The 23,279-nt window shown below is 45.5% G+C and overlaps 2 protein-coding genes across 2 annotated transcripts in view; one reads left to right on the plus strand and one right to left on the minus strand.

Moving 5' to 3' along the window:
- LOC144686882 (tubulin alpha-1D chain) overlaps positions 1-23,279 on the plus strand; it is a 917,839-nt gene that overhangs the window by 285,718 nt on the left and 608,842 nt on the right. The window lies entirely within an intron of this gene.
- Positions 1-23,279, minus strand: part of cfap65 (cilia and flagella associated protein 65) — a 152,032-nt gene that overhangs the window by 35,124 nt on the left and 93,629 nt on the right. Inside the window, exons 23-26 of the mRNA XM_078552783.1 lie at positions 20,146-20,304; positions 11,743-11,886; positions 5,226-5,342; positions 1,800-1,937 (exon numbers count right to left, since the gene is read on the minus strand). Of these exons, the coding sequence (XP_078408909.1) occupies positions 1,800-1,937; positions 5,226-5,342; positions 11,743-11,886; positions 20,146-20,304 (558 nt within the window). The remainder of the gene's footprint in view (positions 1-1,799; positions 1,938-5,225; positions 5,343-11,742; positions 11,887-20,145; positions 20,305-23,279) is intronic.

Consider the following 23,279-nt stretch of genomic DNA (forward strand, 5'->3'; position numbering starts at 1 on the left):
TTTGCAAAAAGATCTAATCCACATGTCATATAATGGGGATGACTCAAAAATGTTATGACTGTTATGACCACAGGGTAAATGAACGCGCTGAAAAATATTGGGCAGAATTTTATGGTTCCCTGCCGATGGGTTTGCAGGCTGGGCATGGAGGAGGGTCATAAAATTTCCCACCTGGCCTTCCTGCTAGCCTCCTATTCGCAAATTTATGTGGGGAAGGCGAGGCCTAGGGCAGCCCACCCACACCCTAACTGAGGCCTTTAAGTGACCCGTGACCAATTATGGCCACTTAGGGACCACTTCCTGAATTTTGAGGCTGGCAGGAGAAATTCGGAGCGGTGGGGAAGCTCCACCGGTCACCAAGCTCAGACCAAAGGAAGGAATGGAGGGCAGCCTCCTTCTAGGGTCCCTTTTCTGACATCGGGCAATCACTTTCCAAAGGTCTGCCGCCCAGGGTGCTCTCCCCGCAACCCCCCCCACTCTGGCCTCAAGACTCCTGCCCTCCCACTCTCCATTCCACTCTCTCACCCCGCCAGGTCCAACTCCCCTCCTTGCTGTGAGATCCCTCGCTCTTACCTGGTCCTGGACTCAGAACCTGGGCACTACTTTTTGTCTCAGTCCTGGCCACTGCTGCCACCAGCATTGCTGGGACGACACAGCTCCCAACCAATCAGATTGGCCAGCAGCTCTCTGAGGCGGGACTTCCGCCAGAGTGAGGGGGCAGAAGTCCTACTTCAGCCAATTAACTCTCCATAGAGCATTAAGTAGCTGTGGGGCTGCCCGCCGGCACTATGGGTGGTGGGACGGGAAAACCCGCCATTGAAAATTCCTTCCCAATTGATCTGGTAGGACCCAGGTTTAAACCTCTTTCTGTGCTCAGGTGATTAATCTTAGTTGCATTAGCGACTTGCCTCAGTTACCCAGGATTGTGGACGGTGATCAACCAGGGTTCCCACACCCATCATCCCAAGAAGTACAGGTGTGTGGACATCAGGTATGAACAGAATCGAGCTCACATTTGACAGCACCTTTAAGGGCTAGAGTTATTTTGATGTAGCAGCTGTATGTATTGTGGCAAAATTCATCAGGGGCTCCATAACGTGGCTTGCAATCAAATAGGTGCATACGTTACCTGGCCACAAGCTTGACGACAGGAACCCAGCATCTCCTGCACGGTTTCCTTAACCTTGCGATTAGGGACTCCACAATCTCTATTTGCCACCTCCATTGGACTGATCCAGGTGTTGAGAGCTCAACTCGGACCTCTGGTCAACAGCTGCTAAATAAACACCTGCTGGGTTTTTCCAACATTCTCTGTTTCACTGCTTAATAAATGAATTAATGCCTAATGCCTCTGCTTCAATAGTGGAGAGAGGAATTTTAGGCCACATTTAATCTGTGATCAATGCCTTTTTCAGGCCTTTCTCTCATTCAGCACTCAGAGTCATTCTTGTGGATGAGCCCTCAGTCCTCAAAGCTGATTCTCTTTGAATTAAAGCATGGCCTTATATCTGGAAATGCATTGCCCAGTGTCTGAACTGTAACTTGCTTTCTGGAAATGTCGTACCTCAATGAAGAAGTAGGCTTGGATGGAGTATAAATACAGCCGTGAAACAAAGCAGAGTGGAAGAATCAGAAGCTCCATCTTTCTGTCTCACAATGCTACACATTCAGCCTCCAGCGAGCAAAGAGTAACGCAGAGCTCCAGCTCCTGACAAGTCATCTGCCAATCTGCTCAGCCATCATAGTTTGCAGTAGAACGCTGCCCACCCAACCCCCGTTGTTTTGTTGGCTGCAGCTACCTGTCTTTGGCGAGCCGGCTGTTGGTTGTCTTGCAGACCCCGTTCTGTAATAGTGAACTCGACTTGCTGCCGGTCCTTCTCTTTCTCCCAGTCCTGGAGTTCCTTCTGGTACTGTGTTGTCTGTTGCTTGGAATAAACCTATCAGGTGGATCAAAATCAATTACAATCAGACAGGGTTACAGCATGTTGCAGTTCTGTACACAAGAGCAGGAGGAGCCCATTCAGCCCCTCAAGCCTGTTTCACCATTCAAATCAGATCATAGCTGATCTATATCCTAACTGCATTTACCTGTCTTGGTTTTGTAACTCTTAACACCCTTACCTAACAAAATTTATCAATCTCACAGTTATTGAGATTTTCAACCAAAAATTGAAAGCAGTCTCAACAGCTTTCTGGGGGAGAGAATCTTAGATTTCTAGTACCCTTTTTGTGATGAAGTACTTCCTGACATCACCCCTGAATGGCCTGGTTCTAATTTTAAGGTTATGCCCTCTTGTTTTTGCCTTTCTCCACCAGGGGAAGTAATTTCTACCTACACTGTCAAATCCTTAATCATCTGAAACACACAAATGCACAATACTGTGACCAAAGACCACAAGTTGGGCCTTACCTGGAAATGTTCCAGATTGGGAGAAAAATGGCTTTGTTAAAAAAGTGAATTTGATGCTTATCAAAGTGGATGGGACATTTCAAGCACCTAGTATCAGCACCAAGTTCTCCCAGGCCACACACATAGTAAGTTATATTCAGCATAAAACTTTCTCTACTCTATCCAATAATGTTTCTGAACTCAAAAGAGTGCCCCACTATCATAGAAACTTACAACACAGGAGGCCATTCACCCATTGTACCTGTTCTGGTTCACTGGTAAAGCTGTCCAAGTTGTCCCACTCCCAATGCTCATTCTCCATAGCACTGCAAATTTTTCCTTTTCAAGTATAAATCCAATTCCCTTTAGAAAAGCTATTACTGAATCTGCTTCCACCACCCTTTCAGGCAGTACATCCCAGATCACAACAGCTTGCTGCGCAAGAAAAATTGCTCTTCATCTCCCTCTGCTTCTTAAGTTTATTATCTTAAATTTGTGTCTTCTGGTTAGTGACCCTGCGCCAATGAAAACAGTTTCTCCCAAGCTATTTTAATAGCTCTATTAAATATCCTCTTAAATTTTGCTGCTTTAAGAAGAGAACAGCTTTTCTATTCTTTCCAAGTGACTGAACATATGAATTAGGAACAGGAATAGGCCATTCAGCCCCTTGAACCTGCTCCACCATTTGATAAGATCATGGCTGGTCTGGTTGTGGCCTCAAGTCTACTTTCCTGTCTACCTCCTGTCACCTTAGATTCTTAATTGGCAAGGGAGTCAATCTAACTCAGCCTTAAAAATACTCAATAACCTTCCCTCCACTGCTCCCTTGGGGAGAGAATTCCACAGAGAATTTTCAACCCTGGTAAATCTCCTCTGCATCCTCCAAGGACTTGACATCCTTCCCAGATTGTGGTGCCCAGAATTGGACACAACACTCCAGCTAAGGCCTAACCAATGATTTAAAAAGTTTAGCATTAGGCCTTGCTTTTGTACATAGGAACATATTTGCAGGAGTAGGCCATTCAGCCCCTCGAGCCTGCTCCACCATTCAATTAGATCAAGGCTGATCTTCAACCTCAATGCCATTTTCCCACACTATCCTCATATCCCTTGATATCTCCAATATCTAGAAATCTATCGATCCTTGTCTTGAACATATTCAATAACCAAGCCGCTACAGCCCACCCTCTGAGTGAAGAAATTCCTCCTCACCTCAGTCTTAAATGGCTTACCCCCTACTCCTTATGCTTAGACTATGTACCCTGGTTCTAGACCTCCCCTTCCCCTGAACCCCAGCCAGGGGAAACATCCTTCCTGCATCTGCCCTGTCGAGCCCTGTAAGAATCCTAAATGCTTCAATGAGATGGCCTTTCATTTTTCTGACCTCTAAAGAATACAGGACCAGTCTCCTCGGTCTCTCTTCGTAAGACAATCCCACCATCCCAAGAATCAGTCTGGTGAACCTAGATTGCACTCTCTCCATGGCAAGTATATTCTTCATTGGGTAAGGAGACCCTCTGTCTCTATTTATAAAGCCAAGAATCCCATATGCTTCTTTTTCTTATCAACTGTCCTACCACATAAACCCCGAGGTCTCTCGATTCCTGCACTCCCTTTAAAATGGTACCTTTTCACTTATCTCGTCATGTGGAATATCTATTTTTCACATGTTTGTCTGAACAAGATTGACCATTTGGCAGCAGTAGAGGCTTATACACTCCAAACAATGAGTTGAAACTGCAAAATCTCAATTTGTATTAGAATCTTGAAGGTAAGGGCCAGTGTGAGAGGTGTTGAGATGCTGTGAGACCCTGGAAATTCATGTTACTGTGCATGGAACACTGTCTAACACTTAAAAGGAAAGAAGGACTTGCATTTATATAGCACCTTACATGATCTCAGGATGTTCCAAAGTGCCTTAAAGCCAGCTAATTACTTTTTCTTCAAGCGCTGTTGTAATGTAAGAAACATGGCAGCCAATCTGATTTGATTGAAGTATACAAGATCCTGAATGGCAAGGTGGACGCCAAAAGGACGTTTCCTGTTGTGGGTGAGTCCAGAATTAGGCGACACTGTTTTAAAATTAGGAGTCGCCCTTTTAGGACAGAGATGAGGGGAATTTTTTTCTCTCAGGTTATGCGACTTTGGAATTCTCTGCCTCAGAAGATGGTGGAGGCGGGGTCATTGAATATTTTTAAGGCAGAGGTAGATAGATTCTTGTTAGGCAAGGGAATCAAAGGTTATCGGGGATAGATGGGAATGTGGAAATGAAATGTAAGAAGATCAGCCATGATCTTATTGAATGGTAGAGCAGACTCAAGAAGTTGATTAGTCTACTCCTGTTCCTATTTCTTATGTTCTTATGCTCTAATCTGAGTACACCAAGTATCCACAAACAGCAATATGCTGACGTCCAGATAATCTGTTTTTGTGATATTGATTGAGAGATAAATTTTGACCAGGACACTGGGGGGAACCCTGTTCTTCTTCAAAATATTGCCGTAGGATTGTTCACATTCATCAGAGAGGGTAGCCGGTTCCTAGGTTTAACGTCTCATCCAAAAGACAGAACCTCTAACAGTACAGCACTCCCTCAGTACTGCACTGGAACGTCAACCGCGATATTGTACTCAAGTCCCTGAAATGGGGCTTGAACCCATAACCTCCTTACTCCAAGGAAAGATTGTGATGGCCAAAAGAGCAATCCTTTCATGAGATGGAATGAGGGAGTTTCAGACAGAAAAAAGGGCTAAGGCCACAGCTGTAGCTGCCTCCAGTGGTTCCTGAGGAAGTAGTTTCCCATCATCTTTTTCATACAAAAGTTAAAAGAAGTTACCTCACAGATTAGATCCAAGTCATAGAAGCAAGGGTTTTTATGCGTACTCAGTGTGACAATACAATGTATGTTGTCTCCAGGATGAAGTACTCCACAGACAGGAGTAATATTCAATACCTGTAAAAAGAGCAACGACAAGTTAACAGGATTTGGGTAGGCAAAGCACAGAGGTGTATGGACTGAAATGAAGAGCAATGGTCTCAAATCATGCTGCATTATTGTAACAACTCACATCTTGTTCGCACTCCTCAGACACAGAAAGGTGTATTCATTTTTTTTTACAGATTATGGGCAGAAATAATTGGACACCAAGCAGGAGGTAAGAAAATGATTGACAGGGAATGGGAAAAAAACAAAGCCGAAGAGAAGGGGGTTTCAAAAACAGGAATTGAGTGGCAAATTCTCATCCTAATATTCAATTCCCTCTTGTGATCTCAGCCCTCCTAATCTCTGTAACCCCCTCCAGCTATACAACCCTCCAAGATCCTCTGCGTCTTCCAATTATGGCCTCTTGCAGATGCCCGATTTTCATCGCTGCACCATTGGCAGCCATGCCTTCAGCTTCCTAAGTCCTAAGCTCTGGAATTCCCTCTATAAACATCACTCCTCCCTGGGGAAGGCAGTGATGCAGTGGTATTATCACTGAACTATTAATCCAGAGGCCCAGAGTAATGCTCTGGTGACTGGGGTTCAAATTCCACCACAGCAGATGGCGGAATTTAAATTCAATAAAAAATCCGAAATTAAATCTCTAACAATAACTATGAAACCATTGTCAATTGACATTTTTTAAAAAACTAATCATTAGTTCACTAATGCCCTTTAGGGAAGGAAAGCTGCCATCCTTACCTGGCCGGGCCTATATGTGATTCCAGATTCACAGCAATGTGGTTGACTCTGCAATGGCCTAGCAAGCCGCTCAGCTGAATCAAACCGCTAGAAAGTCAAAAAGCAGTGAAAGCAGACCGAGCACCTGGCATTGACCTAGGCACCGGAAATGACAACAGCAAACTCGGCCCTGTCGACCCTGCAAAGTCCTCCTTACTAACATCTGGGGGTTTATGCCAACATCGGAAGAGCTACCTTACAGGCTAGTCAAGCAACAACCTGACATAGTCATCCTCACGGAATCATACCTTACAGTCACCATCACCATCGCTGGGTACGTCCTGTCCTACCAGCAGGGCAGGCACAGCAGATGTGGTGCCATAGTGGTATACAGTCGAGAAGGAGTTGCCTGAGGGTACTCAACATCGACTCCAGATCCCATGAAGTCTCATGGCATCAGGTCAAACATGGGCAAGGAAACCATGATTATCTTCGTGTAATACCATGAATCAGTACTCCTGCATGTTGAACACCACTTGGACGAAGCACTGAGGGAGGCAAGGGTGCAGAACGTACTCTGGGTGGGGTTTTTCAATGCCTATCAACAAGAGTGACTTGGTTGCGCCACTACAGACTGATCTGGCCCAATCCTAAAGGACATAACTGCTAGACTGAGTCTGTGGCAGGTGGTGAGGGAACCAACAAGAGAGAAAAACATACTTGACCTCATCCTCACCAACTTGCCTGCCGCAGATGAATCTGTCCATGACAGTATCGGTAGGACAGTATCAGTAAGAGGGACACAGCACAGTCCTTGTGGAGGCAAAGTGCCAACTTCACATTGAGGTTACTCTCCATCATGTAGTGTGGCACTAAACCATTTTTAAAATTCATTAACGGGATGTGGGCGTCGCTGGCTAGGCCAAGATTTATTGCCCATCCCCAATTGCCCTTGAGAAGGTGGTAGTGAGCTGCCTCCTTGAACTGCTGCAATCCATGTAGTGTAAGTACACCCACAATGCTGTTAGGAAGGGAGTTCCAGGGTTTTGACCCAGCGACAGTGAAGGAACGGTGATATATTTCCAAGTCAAGATGGGGAGTGGCTTGGAGGGGAATTTGCAGGTGGTGGCCTTCTAGTTGGTGGCGGTCGTGGGTTTGGAAGGTTCTGCCTAATGAGTGTTGGTGAATTTCCGCAGTGCAACTTGTAGATGGTGCACACTGCTGCTACTGTTCGTCAGTTGTGGAGGGAATAAATGCTCATGGATTGGGTGCCAATCAAGCTGACTGCTTTGTCCTGTATGGTGTTAAGCTTCTTGAGTGTTGTTGGAGCTGCACTCAAACAGGCAAGTGCAGTGTATTCCATCACACTCCTGACTTGTGCCTTGTAGATGGTGGACAGGCACTTGTGTGGCGTGAATGTTACTTGCTACTTGTCAGCCCAAGCCTGGATATTGTCCGGGTCTTGCTGCACATGGACATGGACTGCTTCAGTATCTGAGAAGTAGTGAATGGTGCTGAACATTGTGCAATCATCAGCAAACATCTCCACTGCTGACCTTGATGATCCATCTTGGCCTCGTCTGGAGGGTCCCGGCATTACAAATGCCATGATTTAGCCAATTTGATTCACTACGTGTGATATCAAGAAACACTGAAGGCACAGTATAATGCAAAGGCCCGGACAATATTCAGGCAATAGCACTGAAGACTTGTGCTCCAGAACTTGCCGTGCCCCTAGCCAAGCTGTTTCAGTGCAGCTACAACACTGGCATTTACTAGAAAATTGCCCAGGTATGTCCTGTACACAAAAAGCAGGACAACTCCAAACCAGACAATACCACCACATCAGTCTACTCTTGATCATCAATAAAGTGATGGAAGGGGTCATCAACAGTGTTATCAAGCAGCACTTGCTTAGCAATAACCTGCTAACTGACGCCCAGTTTCGGTTCAGTCAGGGCCACTCAGCTCCTGACCTCATTACAGCCTTAATCCATACATGGACAAAAGAGCTGAACTCCCGAGGTGAAGTGAGAGTGACTGTCATTTACATCAAGGCAGCATTTGACCAAGTGTGACATCAAGGAGCACAACTGGAGTCCAATCAGGGGAAAACTCTCTGCTAGGTGAAATCATACCCAGCACAAAGGAAGATGCTTGTGGTTGTTGGAGATCAATCATTTCAGTTCCAGGACATCACTGCAGGAATTCCTCAGGGTAGTGTCCTAGGCCCAACCATCTTCAGTTGCTTCATCAATGACCTTCTTTCCATCATAAGGTCAGAAGAGGGGATGTTTGCTGATGATTGCACAATGTTCAGCTCCATTTGCAACTCCTCAAAGACTGAAGCAGTCTATGTCCAAATGCAGCATAATATCCAGGCTTGGGCTGACAAGCGGCAAGTAATATTTGCACCACACAACTGCCAGGCAATGACCTCTCCAAGAATAGAGAATCTAACCTTCACCCCTTGACATTCAATGGCATTACCATCACTGAATACCCGACTATTAACATCCTGGGGGTTACCACTGACCAGAAACTGAACTGGACTAGTCATGTAAATACTATGGCTACAAGAGCAGGACAGAGGCTAGGAATCCAGCAGCGAGTAGCTCACCCCTTGACTCCCCAAAGCCTGTACACCATCTACAAGGCACAAGTTAATAAATCCCCAGGGCCTGATGATCCACATCCCAGGGTACTAAAGGAAGTGGCCATGGAAATAGTGTATCCTTTGGTTGTCATCTTCCCAAATTCTGTAGATTCGGGAACACTCCTGGCAGATTGGAGGGTGGCAATTGTCACCCCACTATTTGAAAAAGGAGGGAGGGAGAAAACAGCTGGTTAGCCTTACATCAGTAGCACAGAAAATGTTAGAGTCTATTATAAAGGATGTGATAACAGGACACTTGGAAAATACCAACGGATTAGACAAAGTCAACATGGATGTATGAAATCATGTTTGACAAACCTACTGGAGTTAATTTGAGGACTCAACTCGCAGAATAGTTAAGAGAGAACCAGTGGATGTGGTGCATTTGAATTTTCACAAAGCTTTTAGTAGAGTCCCATATAACAGGTCAGTGTGTAAAATTAAAGCACATGGGATTGGGGGTGATATATTGGCATGGATAGAGAATTAGTTAGCAGAGAAGAAACAGAGAGTAGAAATAAATGGGTCTTTTTCAGAGTGGCAGGCGGTGACTAGTGGGGTACCACAGGGATCAGTACTTGCACCCCAGCTATTCACAATATATATCAATGATGTGGGTGAGGGAACCAAATGTAATATTTCTAAGCTTCCTGGTGCCACAAAACTAGATGGGAATGTGAGTGGTGAGAAGGGTATTAAGAGGCTTCAAAGCGATTTAGGCAGGTTGAGTGAGTGGTCAAATAAATGGCAGATGCAGTATAACGTGGGCAAGTGTGAAGTTATCCACTTCGGTAGGAAAAACAGAATGGCAGAGTATTATTTAAATGGTGATGGATTGGGGAATGTGGATGTACAAAGGGACCTGGGTGCCCTTGTACGCCAGTCACTGAAAGCAAACATGCAGATGCAGCAAGCAGTTAAGAAGGAAAATGGTTTGTTGGCCTTCATTGCGAGAGGACTTGAGTAACGGGGGTAAGGATGTCTTACTGCAGCTGTAGAGGGCCTTGGTGAGACCACACCTGGAGGGTTGTATGCAGTTTTGGTCTCCTTACCTAAGGAAGGATAGAGGGAGTGCAGCGAAGGTTCACCAGACTGATTCCTGGGATGTTGTATGAGGAGAGGTTGTATTGACTAGGCCTGCATTCACATGAGTTTAGAAGAATGAAAGGGGATTTCATTGAAACGTATAACATTCTGACAGGGATGGACAGACTGGATGCAGGGATGATGTTTCCTCTGGCTGGGGGTCTAGAATAAGGAGTCACAGTTTCAGGGTACAGGATAGGCCATTTAGGACTAAGATGAGGAGAAACTTCTTCACTCAGAGGTGGTGAACCTGTGGAATTCTCTACCACAGAAGGCTATGGAGGCCAAGTCACTCAGTATATTTAAGGAGGAAATAGATAGATTTCTGGACTCTAAAGGTGTCAAGGGGTATGGGGAGAATGGGAGTATGGCATTGAGATAGAGGATCAGCCATGATCATACTGAATGGCGGAGCAGGCTTGAAGGGCCAAATGACCTACTCCTGTTCTTATTTTCTATGTTTCCAAGCCAGGAGTATTTGATGCAATACTCTCCACTTGACTGGATGAGTGCAACTCCAACAACACTCAAGAAGCTTGACACTATCCAGGACAAAGCAGCACACTTGATTGGCACCCCATCCACAAGCATTCACTCTCTCCATCATTGACGCCATCTACAAGATGCACTGCAGGAACGTATCAAGCCTCCTTAGACAGCACCTTCCAAACCCACAACCACTGCCATCTAGAGGGACTAGGGCAGCAGACACACAGGAACACCACCGCCTGCAAGTTCACCTCATCATCCTGACTTGGAAATACATCGCTGTTCCTTCACTTTCGCAGGGTCAAAATCCTGGAACTCCCTCCCTAACAGCACTGTGAGCAGACCTACACCACATGGACTGCAGCAGTTCATGAAGGCAGCTCAGCACCACCTTCTCAAGGGCAATTAAGGATGGGCAATTAACGCTGGCCTAGCCAGCAACGCCCACATCCCATGAACGAATAAAAAAAAAATCAGTCTTTAAAACCTAACTCTTTAATCAAGCTTGTCCAATATCTCCACATGTAGCTCAGTGTCACATCTAATTTGCTGACGTGCCAGTGAAACACATTGGGAGATTCTACTACATTAGAGGGGCTGCATAAATGAAATTGTTGTGGAGCAAGGGAGTTGCACAGGGACAGGATATAACTGCTGTATGGAGCAAACTGTTGTCAGTGGAGAACGAACAATAAGTCAGTGTCAGACAGTAGTGGCTGCACATGATCACGGAGGAAAGGGCGGGCAACGCCACAGAGGGATTTGGAGGCAAAGACAAAGATCTTAAAAGTCCATTCGCTGAGGCATGGTGGAGCTTGAAAAGGGCAGGCCCTTGTGTAGGGAGCAATAACAGAGAGAGGATTCTGGACGGATTGAGATTCACTTAGGCTGGAAATGGTCAAGCAACCAAGGCAATATGGAGTCTTAAAATTCAAAAGGTGTTGATGAACGTTTTGGAAGTGGTGGATTAGAGTTGGACAGAGGCCTACAGTGTTTCGGATGTGGAAAAAGGAAATCTTGATAACAGATTGGTCATGGTGGAGGAATCTGAATTTGGGGTCAACAAATGTCCCACAACTCTTGTATTAGCCTGAAACAGTAGTCAGGTAGTCTGACGGGGGTATGGGGAAATGTAGCAATGTGCTGTCCCGAGCCCAATCTGCACTTGAAATACTCACCCATCTTGGCGCCTGCCTGAATAAAACATTAGGTCTCTTGCATATGAAAAGGAAGGGGCAAGAGCCTATTTAAGGAGCTGGCTTTAAAAACAGTCATGATCATTGAGTCTTTTACTGCAGCCAAAAAATAGAACATTAAGGCCCTGACAGGAAAAGTTTATTTTTACATATTTATCAACTTAATATAATAAAGACAAAAACTGTGGCCACAAAAATAAATCTGGTCCCAGTATTATCACTTAATGATCTTATGCTCTGGAGAAATTGGTACATCTCTCACCTCACTGATATGTACTGATGTTGAGTGCCAGCTGTATGAAATGACTTCTGTCTGAGAAACGTTGTACAGAAAGATCATGCGACTTGATTTTGTGAAGACGGGAACATTTCCAAAAGAAATCCGCTCTTCCGACAAAAACATTAGCTGCCAAAAAAAATCCAGGACTTTAGGAATATTTATTGCTTGCATTGGCAGAGAAACTCTCTAATAAATTGCTTAGGGACCATTAATTTATACATTTTACCAAACTTTGAATATCAACAAGCTATTTAATCATTATAATAAGTGCTTTGCAAATAATCAAATAGTTTATAAAGAGTGATCACTGTTATGGTGTAGCAAACATGGTAGCTAATTTCCATGGATCAAGGTCCCAGGAATAACAATGTGATAATGACCAGATAATCAGGTTTTTTTTTAAAGTTTTGTTGGTTGGTGGTAAATATTAGCCCAGGCCACCAAGGATACCCAAGGCCATGTAATTTTTTCACCTGAGAAGGCAGATGGGTCCTCGGATTAATGTCTTATCTGAAAGACAGCATCTCAGACAGTGCAGCCCTCCCTCAGGATTGCACTGGGAGTGTCAACCTAGAGTTAGTTATAACATCTGCCCTCTCAAGTGGATGTAAAAAAATACCCATGGTACTATTTTGAAAAGCAGGGGAGTTCTCCCTGTTGTCCTGGCCAATATTTATCCCTCAGCCAACATAATTAAAAACAGAGCATCTGGCCATTGGTGTTTGTGCGACCTTGCTATACACAAATTGGCTGCCATGTTTCTTGCATTACAATAGTAACTATACTTTGAAAGCACAGCTCTGAAGAAGAGTCATATGGACTCGAAATGTTTACTCTTGTTTCTCTCTCCACAGATGTTGCCAGACCTACTGAACTTTTCCAGCATTTTCTGTTTTTCTTTCAGATTTCAAGCATCCACAGTATTTTGCTTTTATCTTTGAAAGCACTTAATTGTTTGAAATCGCTTTGGGACATCCTGAGGGATGCAATTGAAATTGAAATTCAAAATTCTTATTTAAAGTGAAAAGTTTTGGATTCTGAGGCAAATTTTGCTTCTAATTGTACAATAACAGTCGATTCCTGCGTCATGTCAAGACTGGTCTGTAAAACACCTAGGAGGTGCCCTGAAGGCAAACCATGACAGTAATAGATAGATATATATGTTAATAGAAGGTATGGCCATATATGTTGCCAGGAAGCTCTTTTTCCCGCAAAATGATCAACACTTACAATATAGACTTCAAGATAGTGGAGTCACAAGCCCTGGAATCATTTAACAAGCCACTGTATCACCTGCCAATGTAAGTTGGCCGCCAAGATGGACGCCCATACATGTCTGCACAAGCGCAGAAAGCCAATCACGCTGTACCCCAGTGTGTGGCTTTGATTTGTGGCCATAGTGCAGGAAGCAGGAACAGGAGCAGGAGACACAGTGTTGATTTATTGCATATTCTGAGTATTTGCATATTCTATACCAGGGTGATTAAAGCTGTACTTTGCCACACATGCGTAGAAACCAGCCCAGCTCTCAATCTACCTTATGTATTATGCTTTATTTTTCTTTATAAAACTGAAAAAGAAACTCTCAGTGCAACTGCATTTGTAGCACAATGAGAGCAGTTCAGTGCCACACAAACTGCAGAGCACTGCTTCACCATCTCATTGTGCCATTGCTTCATCAGTTTCTGGAATAATCCATTTTTCCCATTGTCACCAGCTTCGGGCAACTATACAACCCTATATTATCAACTTTATCTTATTATCACGTTTAACAAGAAAGAAAATGAGGCATTTTGGAGTTTGCGAGGGAAAATAATCCTGCATTCTGTCTTTGCTTGCTTTTTATTTCTCAGCCTCTTGTGATGCATAAGAGGGCAGCTGCTACTGCATTGCTGTAGGGAATCAGATAAAAATTAGAATCTCATAAGGCAACTGTATGGGCTTTCGAACCAAGATTAGACAACTTAAATTTGAATGGCTGCAAGTACAATAGATCCCTTCACTGAAAAATAGTGAAATCAGGGCCTGAACTTTACACTGTCGGATCAGGCACACAGCGGCCCCGATCTCATGTAAAATCGCACAAGACAACGTCGGGATGCACCCTGAAGTCATCGTGCCATTGCACGATATTACGGATAAGCGCGCTCGCCATCAATTAAAGGGGCAATTAGAACAATTGAAAAGGCAATTCACCAAGATTTTACATGGCCCGTGCGATTTCACGCCCAGCACATGGGCCACTCAGTAGGCGGCCATCACGTTTTTAATTAAAATTCAATCCAGGGCGCGACAAAAGGCAAATAGCATCTTGTCAAGTTGAGTTTGGCTGTGAGTTGGTGGGGGTGGTTTTCAGACAGTTCATTGCATTTTCTCTGTGCTCTGGAGCACTCTTTGGTTTACCAGCTTTTTCAGAGGCTTTCTGCCGAGACCCCCCCCTTAAGTGCACTCTCCTGTGCAATCAGCAAATAGGGATTGTCTACTCTGCTGGAGGGATCTTCTCAGGAGAGAAGGAGAGGGCCAGAAAGGAGAGGAGGCCAGGTGCCTGCAGGCAGTGTCCCAGAGAGCGACCTGTGGAAAGAGAGGCACAGCCAGAGCAGGTACAGGGCCAGCAGAAAGCACAAAGCAGAAGGGATCATAGAATACACCATTATCTTGCAGCCAGAGTTTACAGGCAGCACCCTTGCTACCTGGACATATCTGAGATCCAGTGCTGAAGGAGGCTCCACCTCTCTAGGGACACTGTGACCTCCATTTGCCAGATGGTTGGCCCAGAGATCACCTCAAACTGTGTAGGTGGCCACCCTATGCCAGTGGCTCTTTACAGTGGCCCTGAATTTTTTTGCCTCAGGTTCTTTCCAGGGGTCAGTGGGAATCTATGTAGTGTCCCCCAGTCTGCTGCCCACAGCAGTGTCAAGCTAGTCATTGACGCTCTGTTCAGATGGATCAAAAACTTCATTCATTTCCGGATTGATGAAGCCAGCCAGGCTGAGTGAGTCAAAAGATTTGCTGCAATTGTTGGGTTTCCCCGCATACAGGGAGCCATAAATTGCACGCATGTAGCCTTAAAGGTGTCAGCGGGTGAGCTGGGTGCCTTTGTCAACAGAAAGGCGTTCCACTCCCTGAACGTCCAGCTTGTTTGCGACCACAAGACTTAGATATTGAAGGTCTGCGACGCCCACATCCTGCAACATTCCCAGGTGCCAAGGCTATTCGCCACTCCAGCTCAGTTGGATGTTTGGCTCCTGGGAGACACAGGGCATCCTCTGAAAAGGCTCATGACATTAGTCAGACACCCAAGGACAGAAGTGGAGGAGAGGTACAATCAAAGTCATGCCTCTTCAAGGGCGGTAATTGAGGTGACCACTGGGCTGCTCAAGATGAGGTTCCGCTGTCTGGACCAATCAGGGGAGCACTTCAATATCCTCCAGAGTGTGTCTCACTTATTGTCGTTGTCTGCTGCACTCTACACAATCTAGCTCTGTCAAGGGGGAACAAATTGGAAGACAAAGACAGCGATCCTGCTCCACATGCCACAGAAGATGACCGAAGTGCTGGGTCTGAGGAGTCAGAGGAGCTCCTGGGTGAGGAGTCTGAGGCTAGTGTGAGGACCTCTATGGGAGGCAGGGTGGACCAGGGAGGCCTTGATTCTGAGAACTTTCAGCTAGGCATCCAATGCAAGGAGTCAAGGCGATGGCAAGGGTAGTGCCACCTTAATGATCTTTCCTGATGAGACAATTCTGTAATCCTTAAGTCAAAGTCCAACCTCTGAAATAAAATTTGCGTCCCTTCCTCTGTGTCACATGCGACTCCCAAAACTATTCCTTTTCCAAAGCATGAAGCACACTAACACAAATGAGACATTTTTATAATGAAGCCACATATACAAATGAACCAGAGCACATGTGCCAAAGAAACATAAATCACACCTGACAAGCCCTTTTGTGATCATACTGACTTAAAATTCCGTTTGCAAGTGTTATGTCTTGGCGCCCCACCCCCTTGCTGGCAGCTGGATTGGAGACAGCCTGCTGACTCTGATGCTCTGTCGGCTTTGATGACCTTGGTGACCTTTCTTTGACCGGCAGAGCCTTTGCAGACCCTGTCTGGGCAGGAGAGTCCAGCGCCATTGCTGGGCGCTACTCAGTCATTCTGGTGTCATCAGATGTGACAGCCACAGGCAGAGGAGTGGAGGAGCTGCTGCCATCATCCACAGCACAGATGAGATTACAGATGTGAGCTGCAGCCCTTGCACCAACATGAGGTTGGCTTGAACCTCCCTGCTCACCATCGATGGACAGGCAGCTAGCAGAGCATCTTGAAGGCGCAGATACAGAAGTTCCAATGTTCCAGTAGTTCACAGTATAGATGAGGTCCAGGCACTTCACTTGAACAAAGCTCGTTCTGCTATTACTTGTTAGATGATAAAATAGATAGATTGATAGACTGCCTGGGTTCAGTTCCACATGGCAATATTACAGTTTCTAGTAATTTGGGGGTGGTCATGTGACATACCTCCCACTTCTTCTCCTGAGTGTTGGACAAAGGTTGTATTTTTCCAGGTCTGGAATCTTGAGGTATTTAATAGAGGAGTCAGGGTCCCTTTTGTCCTTTGCAGACATACCGTCTTCATTGGCTGGAGCTCTGCCTTAGGAATGCAAAGTGGGTTGGTGCATTTCTTTGGGAATTTGATTGTCGGCCACCACAGAGGATATTAGCACCTCTTTAAAGATAACAAGGTCCCTGATAGTCCTCATTCAGTTATCACACTTGCAGTGACCTGCTGAGGTCAATGCCAGTATGAGGGCTTGCAGGTCTGAACGCAATCCCAGAAACCCTGATTGAGTTCCTGGAGCTGCCTCTCCATAAGTTGCCATTCTCTCTCTATGGAGGAGGCTGTACGTTCAGAGCTCTGGCTCAATGCAGTAATCACACTCCGCATGGACTCCTCCAAGACAGAGACCATGGCACGCAGACCCTCAGGGATCTCTGCCAGATCCTCCCGTGCATCCCACTGGACATCCAGCACCTGGACAACTCCAGAGGCTCATCATCTGCCTCGGACTCAGCATTATCCTGGTCTCCAGCAATCCTCTGGCTGCCGGTGCTCTCTGGACTCTCTGCCTCTGCCAGCTCCTCAGGCGAGTGTGATGTGCCCTCATTACTGTGCAGTTACCATCTGATCTGACACGCTAATTCCCATTGATGTGCCCATGTCTGCACTGGTGCTTGGTGCAGAGAGAGGGTGTGATGTGGGTGCCCTGTGAGTGGCTCCTCCTTGGAGGTCAAAGGAGGGTCCTCGGGGTCTGCCTGGTGTTGTGAGTTGGCACATCTAAGGAGGAAGAGGAAATGTCATTACGAAGTCACAGCGATGCACTCTGATTGCTTCTCACAATGGACAACTCCCTTGCAGAGACATTGTGAATGGTTGAGCAACAGAGACTATTTGTTTAAGCATCTCATTGCAAATGCCACTGTCTGACATCTTTTATACCCTTCCTCAATATCTCTCCTGTCCACTGGACTCTTCCCATCTTTCATGACCCTTGCCCCTCCGCGACCTGTGGAGCTGGCTCCAGGCTTGCGGTCTATCTCCAGAGCTTCCTCCTCCGCCTGCATCAAAATGAGGTTGACCACACCTCCATCCGTTCATCCTCACTCCTGAGCATTATGACTCCTCTTCTCCCGTAGGAACAAAAGTGCTTTCATGAGTCACTCCTCTACATACCCGACCGGACCAGCAACCCCCGTCCACCCACCAACCCCAATAGACACAAGTGCAGGTGCCCATCACATTGGCACGCCTTACCCTTGCATACATCCAAGCCAACCAGGCACAGTTTTCAGTCTCTCAAAGCACAGGGTATGTGTCATTTGGCACTCTGCGTTCCATACCCGTAAGCGCCAGCAAGTCCTGCCACCCACTAAGGCATCTATACACAGTCATCCAAACAGACTCAGTACTCAAAACAAAAACAAAAATACCTGGAAAAACTCAGTAGGTCTGGCAGCATCTGCGGAGAGGAGCACAGTTAACGTTTCGAGTCCGTATGACCCTTCAACAGAACTAAGGAAAAATAGAAAAGGGGTGAAATATAAGCTGGTTTAAGGGGGGGTGGGACAAGACAGCTGGATAGAGGGCCAGTGATAGGTGGAGATAACCAAAAGATGTCACAGACAAAAGGACAAAGAGATGTTGAAGGTGGTGATATTATCTAAAGGAATGTGCTAATTAAGGTTAGAAAGCATGACAAGCAAGGTACATACCCGACCGGACCAGCAACCCCCATCCACCCACCAACCCCAATAGACACAGGTGCAGGTGCCCATCACATTGGCACGCCTTACCCTTGCATACATCCAAGCCAACCAGGCACAGTTTTCAGTCTCTCAAAGCACAGGGTATGTGTCATTTGGCACATTTGACGCCCCTCTTAAACCAGCTTATATTTCACCCCTTTTCTATTTTCCCTTAGTTCTGCTGAAGAGTCATGCGGACTTCTCTCCGTCAGGCTTTTAGACTCAGCACTCACCCTGGCAGGGTGCAGAAAGTCACTGAACCTTATCCTGCACTGCAACCAAGTGTGGCACACAACATCATGGCTCACCTGGGCAGTCATCTCTGTCCATGCCTTCTTGGTTTGGTGAAGTCACCTCCTCTTACCGTCCCACAGATTCAATATATTCTGCCGAGCAATCATTGCCTCCAGAAGAACATGTAGGCATTCAATGGAAAAACAGGGAGCAGAGTGCCCACGGTCATTGCCTTCCCACCCAGAATGGCATGCTGGTCCTGAAGCCATAATTACTGCTTCGACAGACAATATCTTTCCAGGTACTGACAGATTCACACACAGCTCCCTGAGGCTTTTGACCACCAGTTGGCAGCCTTCAGGGAGCTCCCTGTCCACTTTTAAAACCCCCCCCCCCCGGCCCCACAGAACCTCATTGGACCCAGCGCCACACTCCTCCTGCCCCCACTGGTAATGCTGAGCCAGTCTCAGCATGTTTCATGTTGGCCGGCCATTAATTGGCTAGCCAGTGAAATCGGGGTCAGGAGCCGATTGCGGGTGGACCTAGCAATAGCGCTCCCGCATCAAGCGTAAAAGTCAGGAGTGTGGTGCACACAGACATCACCAGAAAATTAAACCTGTCACTTGCAATGATGCCACATCGGTACAACTGTGCATGCACCATGTTGGGAGCAAATGCAGCTTTAAGAAACAGTCGGTTCTGCGATTTACCTGGTCTACATTAACTCTACAGCACAGAAACAGGCCATTCAGTCTATCTGGTCTTTGGTGCCCTTTATGTTCAAAACAAATCTCCTCCTAATTTGGGGACTGGAGGTTCTTTCTGAGTGAATGAGCAAAGTGTTCTTCATCCATATCAATCTTGCACCACTGTAAAGCTCCAGCATGTTTATGATGATATCACTTGAAGTCTGAGTAATGCACTTTGTCCCCAGTTCTTAGTTCTAACAATATGCGAGAGAGCTATGGACTTTAGCCAAGGCTGAATAAGTACATGATGGTGCAGAATTTTCTGGAGCGGAAAATCTTGTGACATGCTCCGCTTGTTAAGATTCTTTTCCTTACCCTGCAGCTCGAAAAAAATTTGTGGCACAAAATGTCGGAGAGTTAAAGCTGATAACAATGTGGTGAGGATCTTGGGACAAATGGGACCAGTAAATGATAGGCCCAAAAGCCTGTCTCCTTAACCAGTGAGATGTAAGGGTTAAGAAAAAAACAGGAACGGCGGAGAAGGAAATAGGGTGGATTTGTTAATTCAGTTACAGAAAGAAATAAAAACAGGAAAAGAAAGAATGGATTAAGAGGCAGAAAAGAGACTAAAACGAAAAGTAATGGAAAAAATTTAAAATCACTTGGAACAATGTGCTACGCAGGAGCAAAACTCTGAAGTTTTAATTGTTCCTTTTCAGGGCTGGAAAAGTTGACTAGCATTTCAGGAATATAAATGTTGTCATTAAAATGGTTCTTGCACTAAGTACCAATTCTAACTTTCTGGGATAAGATTAGCAGGCAATTAATGTGTGAAAGCAGCAATTTGTTGGAGATTCCCAGGGACTTTGGGATTCAGTTGCCACTTTTATAACACAACAAAGCAACGTCAATTGTCCAACAACTTTGTATCCAAACTTATGGCATATCTCTTCCTCGCTGTAAATTGCTGGGCTATTTCTGCACTCATAACTAGCAGGTGGCATTAAACATGCTGCTATTTTCCTGACAAATTTTGTGCAGTTATTTTTTTTTACTGTATTTACAAGTGACAGGAACAAATCCAAACATCACAAAGGGGTTTAAGAGGTCCTTGAAATTAAAGAGTTAAACCATATGGTCCGATAATCAATCCGACTCTCACCTGCCCAAGGACTGGTGCTCGCTGAACAGCCGGAGCTCCAAAGTATGAAGATGGGTCATTGAAAGAGGCACAGCTGCCTAGGACCCGCTTGTCGTACCCAATACCTGTGAAGGTCACCAAGGCAGAGTCACCACCAAGGATATGAATGGGGACGTTCACCTGGAGAAAAGAGTATAGAAATCCAATTAATTTGAAAACATGCAAAACCAAAAATGATTTCCGATTCAAGAAGTGAAGTTGATAACCCACAGTCTCAGAGTGAGCTACAATGGTCAATGAGTAATTGAAATTTTACTCAAACACCGCATAACACAGAAGACATACACATGAACATATGAGTCAATCACCAACATAAAGGGAAAGAGAGTTTGATGTTTAGGGTGTTGCCCATCAGCAAAACTTGGTCCTAATGTTGGGGTCGGGGGTCGGGGTCGGGGGTGGGGGGGTTGCCTCACAAAATGTTAAACTGTTTACTTCTCTGATTATTTCCAGTATTTATCTTTTATCATTTCATATTTCCAACATTTCTGGTTATCTTTTTATCATCACATAATGGACTACCAGGATGATTATAATTGGATTCATATTATGAATGCTTGCTTCTAGCGTGACCTTCACCCACCCAAAGCACATGTTGGACATGTGCCAGAACTCTTGAAATTACAGACTTGAATTAGGTAGAATTTTACAACACAGAAACAGGCCATTCGGCCCAGTTGGTCTGTGCTGGTGTTTATGCTCCACACAAGCCTCCTTCCTAATTCATCTCATCATATCAGCACATTCTTCCATTCTTTTCTCCCTCATGTGCTTATCTTAGCTTCCCCTTAAATGTGTCCATGCTATTGGCCTCAACGACTCCCTGTAGTGGCAAGTTCCATATTCTAACCTTTCCACCAGTTACCCCATGATCCTGATTTTCTCTTCTCATGGAGCAAGTTATAAATTGCCTTATTAAATGTGCTCCTGATAGGAAATGCCCCCTCCTGGCACTCATATTCATAAGGTTGCTCCCAATATCTTTAAGTTTTCAATGCCATGTAATGGCTCGGCTTTCACTGTTCACGGGCTTGTAAGTAAAGATTTCTAGTTTCCGAGCGCCTAATCCAATGCAGCGTCTGTGAAGAGGGCAAGCAGCAGGGAGGCTCTTCAATCTATCAAACTGAAGAATCCTCACTGAGAAATGCAGACTGCAAAGTAGGAAGTAAAAAACAGGAAATATAAATTACATTTAAATCATTGTTCAGGAAGTACAATAAAGATTGGGTCATTCATATGGGATTAAGGCAGAGACATAAAGGAGAGCAACAGAATTTTGTAAAATTGTTTTAAATTTTATTTTTCTTAAAAACCTGCAACATTAATTTTCTTGAGGGAATGAGACTCCACGTTTGTAAAATTAGTTTTTCTAGTACTAGAGAGGTTGTCTAGCTATAATTATCACTTATCACACCATTTAAACAATCAGTTATTCTTGATTCTGCAAGTCCTAACTTCATCTATTTTAAATGCAAAACTAGTAGATTATTATCCTAGATTCATGCCATTACAATGATTTGTATGCAAATTCCATTGGCGAAGACTGCAAAAGCACAGTCTGTGGAAGAATAGGGTGTAATTGACAGCAACTCGAGTTTTATTTAACTGTGCATGTGTAGACTTTAGATGTTGCTGTCAGTTTTACCCTGTAATAACGGCAGGTGCTGATAGCCTCACAGTAATTAGTAGCAAAATACGAGCCAATGGGCTATAACTTCCAAGCTCCAGGGCAGTGTAACTGGGGTCTACCCCAAGGATGCACTGAGGAACCCCCCCGGAAGTTCCCAGAGGTAAGGATTGCATGGCAATTGCCTGGGAAGTGCAAACCTCCAATGGGCAATTGACCTGCACTGGGAACCATCCAAAATGTGATTTAAATTGCAAACTTCTGATGGTTCTGACTGTGTTACCAGAAAAAGTTAGAAGAATTAAAACTACTTCTAGCTTCTGGTTAACTATTGTACTGACCCACATAAACCTGCCACCCACGGGACTCCCTGCAACCTCCCCAAACCCCTAGGGGACTCCCCTCAGCCCCTGACTGCCCATACCCAGGCCCAACCTGACCCAACCCACTCTCCTGCCGACTGCCTGACCTTCCCCCAACCCTCAACTGGCCAACCACTACCGCACCCAACTGCCCACTCCCCCCCACCCGACTGTCCAACGCCACCCACTCCCTCTCCTCACCCACAACCAACTCTAAACACTTACAAACCTACCTTCTCCCTGGCTTTGAAAGTGGCTGGGCCTTTAAACTTACCAGATTTATGACAGCCAGTGCCACAAAAAAGAGGGGGTGGCCTCCTTGTGTCCGACTCTGAAGCCCTCAACAGAAGGCCCTGGAGTGCACTGTCCTGCAAAGTTCTCGCCTGGCCTGAGTCGGATGGTTGGGCAAGAAACGATCAATAGGATTGGTAGGTAAGAAAGTAGGAGCGGAGTGGCTCCGACTCTGTTTGCCACTCCGCGCAAGTTCAGCCCCAATATCTTGATAGATTTAACATCATAGGGTGATATCTCTTCACATGTAAGATAATAATATCAGGATCTGATGGCGAAAACAAGCTCTGAATAAGAGCAGCTTTGGCTCAGCAGGTATCGCTCTTGCCTCAGTGGGCAGGAGATTGAGGGTTCAAGTCCCACTTGTCAGGAAGATTTAATAATGTTATTGGAATTTATTGTAGTGTGTGTGTGTGTATGTGTGTGTGTGTGAGCTGAAGGCTTTGATGTAAACATGGGGGAAGTTTAGAGTGTAAGGTGTAAAAGGACATTTGCATTTTTAAATAAACCAGTCTAGATTGTTTTCAAAAGAGGGAGTGAAATATTACACCTAGCCAGGTGGAGTTCAGAAACAGGGGGCAGAATTTTGCCCTTGATGGGCGGGTGGGCCCCACCGGCTCAGTAGCAACGGTCGGGCAGCCGATCGCCGCCACCGAAACGGGCCCCGCCGCCATTTTAAGTAGGCGGGCCAATTAAGGCCCACCCAGCCGACCCGACGGGAAGTGCTATGCGCTTCCTGTGCTGGGGGGGAGGGATTCCCCAACTGTCAGAGTGCGCTCTTTTGCACAAGCGCGTGAAAGAGCGCACATCTCCCC

This window comes from Cetorhinus maximus, chromosome 11 (assembly GCF_964194155.1).
Source record: "Cetorhinus maximus chromosome 11, sCetMax3.hap1.1, whole genome shotgun sequence".
In the NCBI taxonomy this organism is placed as follows: Eukaryota; Metazoa; Chordata; class Chondrichthyes; order Lamniformes; family Cetorhinidae; genus Cetorhinus; species Cetorhinus maximus.